The sequence below is a fragment of the Littorina saxatilis genome, linkage group LG5, assembly GCF_037325665.1.
Source record: "Littorina saxatilis isolate snail1 linkage group LG5, US_GU_Lsax_2.0, whole genome shotgun sequence".
Taxonomy (NCBI): domain Eukaryota; kingdom Metazoa; phylum Mollusca; class Gastropoda; order Littorinimorpha; family Littorinidae; genus Littorina; species Littorina saxatilis.
Window position 1 is genome coordinate 27,383,095 of NC_090249.1, and position 7,500 is coordinate 27,390,594.

At 42.7% G+C, this 7,500-nt stretch overlaps 2 protein-coding genes across 2 annotated transcripts in view; both read left to right on the forward strand.

The window, feature by feature from the left end:
* Positions 1-2,015, forward strand: part of LOC138965859 (neuroligin-4, X-linked-like) — a 7,307-nt gene extending 5,292 nt beyond the window's left edge. The window contains exons 8-10 of the mRNA XM_070337958.1: positions 492-624; positions 1,079-1,229; positions 1,567-2,015. Of these exons, the coding sequence (XP_070194059.1) occupies positions 492-624; positions 1,079-1,229; positions 1,567-1,759 (477 nt within the window). The 3' untranslated portion in view covers positions 1,760-2,015. The remainder of the gene's footprint in view (positions 1-491; positions 625-1,078; positions 1,230-1,566) is intronic.
* An 849-nt stretch (positions 2,016-2,864) lies between these two features.
* The window catches only part of LOC138965861 (neuroligin-4, Y-linked-like), a 9,156-nt gene continuing 4,520 nt past the window's right edge, over positions 2,865-7,500 (forward strand). Inside the window, exons 1-5 of the mRNA XM_070337959.1 lie at positions 2,865-3,208; positions 3,949-4,112; positions 4,676-4,823; positions 5,445-5,630; positions 6,770-6,975. Of these exons, the coding sequence (XP_070194060.1) occupies positions 3,022-3,208; positions 3,949-4,112; positions 4,676-4,823; positions 5,445-5,630; positions 6,770-6,975 (891 nt within the window). The 5' untranslated portion in view covers positions 2,865-3,021. The remainder of the gene's footprint in view (positions 3,209-3,948; positions 4,113-4,675; positions 4,824-5,444; positions 5,631-6,769; positions 6,976-7,500) is intronic.

Consider the following 7,500-nt stretch of genomic DNA (forward strand, 5'->3'; position numbering starts at 1 on the left):
ACCGAATAGGAGAGAAAGAAAGGGGGGGGGGGGGGGTTTGGAGTAGAGGTCAACACAGTTTGTTGTATTATTGTCTTCATAATCGACAATGACGGAAGAAATGGAGATACAGCCTTGACTGCCAAAGCTCCTCCGAAAGCGGCGTATGGCTGCCTAAATGGCGGGGTAAAAACGGTCATACACGTAAAATTCCACTCGTGCAAAAACACGAGTGTACGTGGGAGTCTCAGCCCACGAACGCAGAAGATGAAGAAGAAGAAGACTGCCAAAGTTTGGGTCAACCTAATTGCTTTAGTGCACAAAAGAAAGTGGTTCCAGAAGGATGGGGAAGACTTCGATAAAGATAACAGCAATGGAAATGCGGACAAGAAGACGAAAATGACACAGGCAGAACAATATATAAACCAACAAACTAAGAGAATTACATGATACGAGGAATTGAACAAAAGTATTGCCTTTCATCGGGACAAGGCTTTCATATTTTCCAACAGATGTACACAGACTTGGAGTTTTCAGCTCCAGAAATGCTAGAGCTTCAGTTGGCCACCCAGCACAACATTCAGCCGCAGTACCTCTACCGCTTCACCTACAGATCACAGAACAGAATGACTCCCAAGTGGCAAGGTTAGTTGGATTTGTATTCAATTTGTCTCTTGTTGTGCAGCACGTGCAGTTTATGAAGTATGGTTTGTGCAATGACACGCAATCTTCTTTCAGTCAATGCGTTTTCAGAGTAGATATAAGAAAGAGCTGTACAACAAGTATATTATATGTTTCGAGAGGGACAGACAGACAGACAGACAGGCTGGCAGGCAGGCAGGCGGGCAGGAAGACAGACAGACAGAAACACACACACACACACACACACACACACACACACACACACACACACACACACACACACACACACACACACACACAGACAGACAGACAAGAAAGATAGATAGAAAAGAAAGATAGATAAGAATAACAAGGGTATAGCGTTGACATTTCAACCAATAAATGCTTTTTGTCATTGATTTCAGCAGATTATGCTGTGTTTTTTTGCCCACTCTTCACCATACCCTACTATGTCTAGGTGTGGTGCATGTGGACGAATTGCCCTACGTTTCTGGCGCGCCTGTTGGCGGCATCCAAGCCTTGCCAAATTACGTCTCTAGTTGGACTGCTGACGACATACGTGTGTCACGTGACTTCATGACCATGTGGTCCAACTTTGCCAAAAATGGGTATTGAAAATTACTGTGTTTGTGGATGGGTGGGGGGTGAGTGTGTGTGTGTGTGTGTGTGTGTGTGTGTGTTCTTGTGTGTGTATATGTGTGTGTGTGTCAGTGTGTGTGTGTGTGTGTGTGTGTGTGTGTATGTGTGTGGCTGCAATCTACTGGCCGTATAAAATTTCATCTCACACGGCATCACTGCAGAGCGCCTAGAACTGTACCCACGGAATATGCGCGATATAAGACTCATTGATTGATTGATTGTGTGTGTATGTCGATGTGCATGTACCTTTATTTAGAACAGATTAAGGTCCATGTTCAGTTTTTCTTTGTTACGTCTGTTACACAGAGATCCAACACCGTCCCCTGTCGACGGAGCTAAGTGGTTGCCATGGACACAGAATACATCGCAGCTACTGAATATTGGAAGCACTTTGCGCATGATTAGTTACCCGGGCACGCCGCAGCAGGCGTTTTGGAAGCGTACGCTGTCGCACGCGCACTTTGGGACAACTGTTGGCGGTTCCGGTATCATTGGATGAAACAAGGAACCGACAACATAGTAGCATCAAAAGTGATTAGTTTTCATGATTAAAATCATCAAGAATATTTGTTTTTGACTGTTGACTTGTTGTAAGGCTCTCTGTGGTCAATAGTTTCGAGTAAAAAAAGTTATGTACGCTTATAGAAAAAATACAATGTTTACCTGTGTATATATCTTTATAACTAAGGTCTTGTAGCGTTGCCAATCAATAATCATTTTGTTAAATAAATAAATGAATTACCAAATAAACAAAAGCAGTGGCGTGTATTTCTTTTCTTCACTCATTCCCATGCGTCTATAGTATGAGTATACCTGTGACTGAAGTAATGACATTTCGCCACAGAGTTTTACACACACGTACACACACACATACACACACATACACACCCATACACACATGCGCGCACGTACGTACGCACGTAGGCACACACGCACGCACGCACGCACGCACGTACAAACACACACACACACACACACACACGCACGCATGCACCACTCCCCCTTCCTCGCACGCACACAAGGAGGGAGGGGTCAAGAACAGAGTTGTCGATGTGTACGTTCAGGCCATTATATAATACAATCACTGACAACGTTAAGTAAGGGCTCACAACAGGCTAAGCTTTGGTCCATAATTATACACTCGGTTTATTTGAACCTCAGAAGGTCGTTACACATATCACATGTTGTCCTATTTATTACAGTTCAAGATAGGTCACATCTTTTAAAGAGACACCCACATTGTTTGTGAATTACAGACACACTATATACTGTAATTAAGCACAGTATTCCATCTGAAAACTTCATGTCATTTCTGTTCTGTTTGTTTTAATTAAACAGCAGCAGTAGCAACAACAACAAGAATAAACAACATCTGACCAAGAGTAATAATGCTGCTAAAAGTTAGCCTAAAATACCAACAGTACTTTCGCACGGATAGAATGCAGTAATAGTGGGAACAGGCAATAGCCCTTAGTCTGTCCACGAACAAAACAGGAGCTTTAAAATTTAAAGCAAAATCCGTCACATGTTTAAACCACAGTGCATGTAAACGAAGAGCAAAACTCAGCTGGTACGTAACCAGAATGTCGTCACATGTCTTTGCAGCATAATCTTAACCGAGCAGTTTCCAGCTTATCCTAATTCCGCTTAAAATAATCAGGTTGAATGTCTTAAATGTGAATTGTTAATCGTTACTTGGTGCTTCAGGAATATCTAAAGGAGTGTCCAAAGAGAGTTTTGTGGACTCACACATCTACAAGAATGAAGAAGCAGTGGTCAGTTTATATACTGACATGCATGGCGACAGTATTGACCGGTGTGGCGGGACTGCAAACTGTTCTGGTCAACACGACTTACGGGACTTTGAGAGGTGTTCGGACAGCAACGGCTGACCAGCATTCCTTTGTCGACTCGTTTCATAATATTCCATATGCACGCCCGCCTGTAGGTACGTTTCAATCTTTATCTCTCCTTTCTTTCCGTTTCTCTCGGTTGTCTGTTCACTAAAAAGACCATTGGGTCGATGTACTTGTAAATGTCTGATTTTGTAAAACATGTAGGCGTACCAATAACTAACCTTCCTTGTTTTTTGTTTCTCTCGTTTGTTTGTTTGTTTGTTTGTTTGTAATTGTTTGTACAGCCCTCTTGAAATTCCAAAACCACCCAGTATCTCAGAGTCGAAGCGCAGTTAGTGGTGGCACCAGTTAGACCAGGAGATCAGTGATCTTACACAAAATAGTGTGTGTGCGCAGGCAAGAAGTCGAGTCACAAACGGCCGAGGTATAAAAGGCAAAGTTAATAGTCAAAATGTCGAAGGTAATAAATAACGGGGGCGTCAACAGGTTGAGAGACAAAACGTCGAAGTAATGGTCAAAGAACAGAAATTCCATCAACAGCAACATGTCTATCGTGTACAATTTACAGGTGATCTTAAATTCCAAAAACTATTGGTACCTCAGGATAAGAAATGTGTCTTTGAAATCACCAAAGACCGAGAGTTCAATGCCCGTAAAAAAAATTCACTTGCATGTTCACTGTCAGGCGATCATAGTTAGTTCCCAGAAACCAACTGACATGACGATGACAGTACGTGTGGCTATGAAACCAACAGACCGAGAGTTCAATGGCCGTACACAATTCTCTTGCAAACCACCTTACATGAAGATGTTTATCATGTACAATTTGCAGGTGATCTCAGATTCGAGAAACCATCATTGCCTCAGGGTTGGAGTGGTGTTCGTGATGCAACAAAACCTGGAGCCCAGTGTCCACAAAGACACCGGGACCTTCCCCCGTCCAGAGTGTTCCTCAACAATGAGGACTGTCTCTACCTGAATGTCTACAGGCCGCAGGTGAGAAGATGGGTTGCTGGTGTAGTTAGCAGATGAGCGATAGCTACCAGGGCTGAGGTGCACGAGAAAGTTACCACCCACAGGGGAGCTACCCGCGATGTTGGATTTGTTGAAACTGACACATGTTGTGATTTCAACGAATCAGATCCCGCGGTTTATTCTCTCCCGTTTGGGTGGCACCCACTTTCGGCTCGTGCACCTTAGCCCAGCTTGTCACTGTCGGCGTGGGCTCGAGTTCTAGGTACGGCGGTGTTTTATTTTAATTTATTTTTTCCCAGAGTTAAATGTTTATGGTAGAAACTGTTTGCCTGGAAACACAGACACCTAGTGTGCACATCCGGAGTCATGCTTCCCACGTAACAAGAACAAGAACAAGAACAACAACAACAACAACAACAAGAACAACAACAACAACAACAACAACAACAACGCACACACTCACGAAATGGTGTGCGAATGCGTGTGTGCGTGTGTGCGAGGTGGATGCCAACAATACATAGATATGTCTGCACTTAGGAAAGGGTGTCACACAGAATGTCCGCAATTGTTGTTCTTTATTCCAGATGAACTCAACCCAGCATCCCTTGCCAGTAATGGTGTGGATCCACGGCGGAAGTTATTACGTCAGCACCGGAAACTACTACGACGGGAGACAACTCGCTAGCAAGGGTGTTATTGTCGTCACTATCAACTACAGACTAGATGCGCTTGGTTTGTTCTTATTTCTTGTTCTACAGCTTATTCTTCCTGTCTTTTATAGTCTTAGTTCAAAGAAAAAAATATTGCGTCGAGTTATAACTTTTCTATTCAGGTTTTAAACACTTGAGGCACAGCCTGAAATCGCAGACTTCTGCAACAATGTTTGACTGTCATGTTTTACTTGCAGACGATGTTTGAAGTTACAAAACTGTCTTGATTCCACCTCGGAAATGTGCCTATATATATATGTGCAGCATTTTGGACTTGTAAGAATTATCTCATGTATCCGTAAATGATAAAACAAGAAAAATATTACGTCAGGATCAACAATAAGGATCGCGGAGTATTTGTCGGGTTTTTTGGAAATTTGTGTTTGTGTGTGTGTTTTTATTTATTTTATGTTTCTGTATTTTTGTAATCTTGAGAATGTGTGTGCGAAGAAGAGTACTTTATGCATGGTGTAGTCAAGTTCTCTCTGTGTGTATGTGTGTGTGTGTGTGTGTGTGTGTGTGTGTGTGTGTGTGTGTGTGTGTGTGTGTGTGTGTGTGTGTGTGTCTGTGTGTGTGAAAGCATGTGCGTGTCTTTACCTTTCTGTTATAAGTTATAATCGTAGTTTTCCTGCATTTTTTTCAGGGTTTCTTAGTACTGAAAATGACGTCAGCCCAGGAAACTACGGTCTATGGGATATGATCCAGGCCCTTCAGTGGGTGCATGGCGTCATTTCCGCATTCAATGGCGACCCCAACAGTGTAACCATATTTGGCGAAAGCTCTGGAAGTACCAGTGTGTCACTCTTAGTTTTGTCTCACGCAGCACTAGGTGAGGAGACTACAAGATTTTTCTGTCACGGTGGCAACATAGATCGAGCTTTTTCGTGAATTTCACCTTGTCAGAAAATTCGCTTATTAACCCCAGAAGATAAAAATCTGCTTTGCACAGAAACTCGCTCTTGGAGCGCAGAAAATGAGACATTTGTAACCACGACATCACACGACTTGTCAAGACCATCTTGTAAACTAATATACATCTTTAATCTGGAGTAAGAGCCATCCTAAATCTACATCCTGACTGTTTTCTGTGTAGAAAAAACCCAACCCACAACAAGAAACAACAATAACACAAGAGGCGAAGCCTTCAAGGCTCACGTAAGAAATCGACAAACAGTAACACAAACTCAATCACTCCGTCACACATACACACACACACAGTAAGCATAGGTGACACGGTGCAAGAGTGCGAGACACTAGATCTAGATCTGTCTGTCTGTAGCCTACTTACGGGGACACGACTGCCAGATGGCCAGATCGACACTGCGCTTTCGACAGCGCTTCCTCGCGCAGACACTGGAAACACGCTGTGCAGATTTCGACAGCGCTTCCTCGCGCAGACACTGGAAACACGCTGTGCAGATTAACCTGTAGGAAATCTCCTTTGGTATCTTCTTTATCTATTTTTCTGGAGCTACGAAACCGAACAATGTGAAATCGTCTTCTCCGAATCGGCGAACTGCAGCTCGGTGATAACTGTATCTATACCACAATCTTTCACGCGATCTGACCTAACCTTGACCCCTGACCTGGTCTACATACCACACACGACACAAACCAGTCACCTGTTTTTACCCCCCCCCCAAACCCCCCCCCGCCACCCGTTTTCTTTGGATACACACTTTAACTACATACGTGCCGACGAAATGTTGATCATTGCTTCAATATTTTGAAGCTGTTGCTTGGATAATAACCAGGTAAAATTAGTATTTCGGTGTTTAGTCAAATGTTAAAGTTTCTATCACACACATACACACACACACACACATACACACGCACAGACAGACAAAGTTTAGCATCGCATAGGCTACACTTACGTGAGCCAAAAAGCAAGCAAAACAAATTACCAAACAAAAGAACTTCATAAAATATTCATACATGTGATCGTTTGTTTGTCTCTTATGTTCCAAGGACTGTTTCATAAGGCTATCATGGAGAGCGGTGTGTCTCTGACAACATGGGCAGCTGCACATCGCCACATTTGGCCTGAGCCGAGAAATCAGGCCACCGCACTGGCAACACGTCTTGGCTGTGACACCTCTGACTCCGGTCGGATGTTGGCCTGTCTTAAGACCAAAGATGCTATGGAGATCGTCAATATTACTACTCATATGGAGGTAAATTGCGTTCTTGAAGTTGCCCATTTATTTACGTTTGTTAGTATTTATCTTATATTTTATTATAAAGTATCGTCGTTTACAGTAAACACAATTTTATGTGAGAGAGATGAACATCGATGTTGCCTTGAACGCACATCAATGGATAGAACGTACGCGTGCACTCCCAATAGAGACACGATTTTGTAGTCTTTATCGTCTTTTTATCAGATGGTAAGAAGTAAACACATTTCATTCATAATAACTGTCGTAAAATCAGCCGATGCCCTAAATGATGTATACGTGCGATATTTGTTTGCCTTGTTGTTAAACACATTGTCAAGGGAGGTTTTGTTTCACATTTTACGAGAAACATTTGTAAACGGCTGCGTTTTCTAAATGCTAAACCATTGCCTGTGTGGGTATAGGAAAAAACGTATATATTAATACATTGTGTAAGCTTGGTTTGTTGCAGCTCCTTTCACTGTTCTTGCCACAGAATTTTGCTAGGGATGTGTGTTTTTCTCTCCTGAGAATTGTCTATTT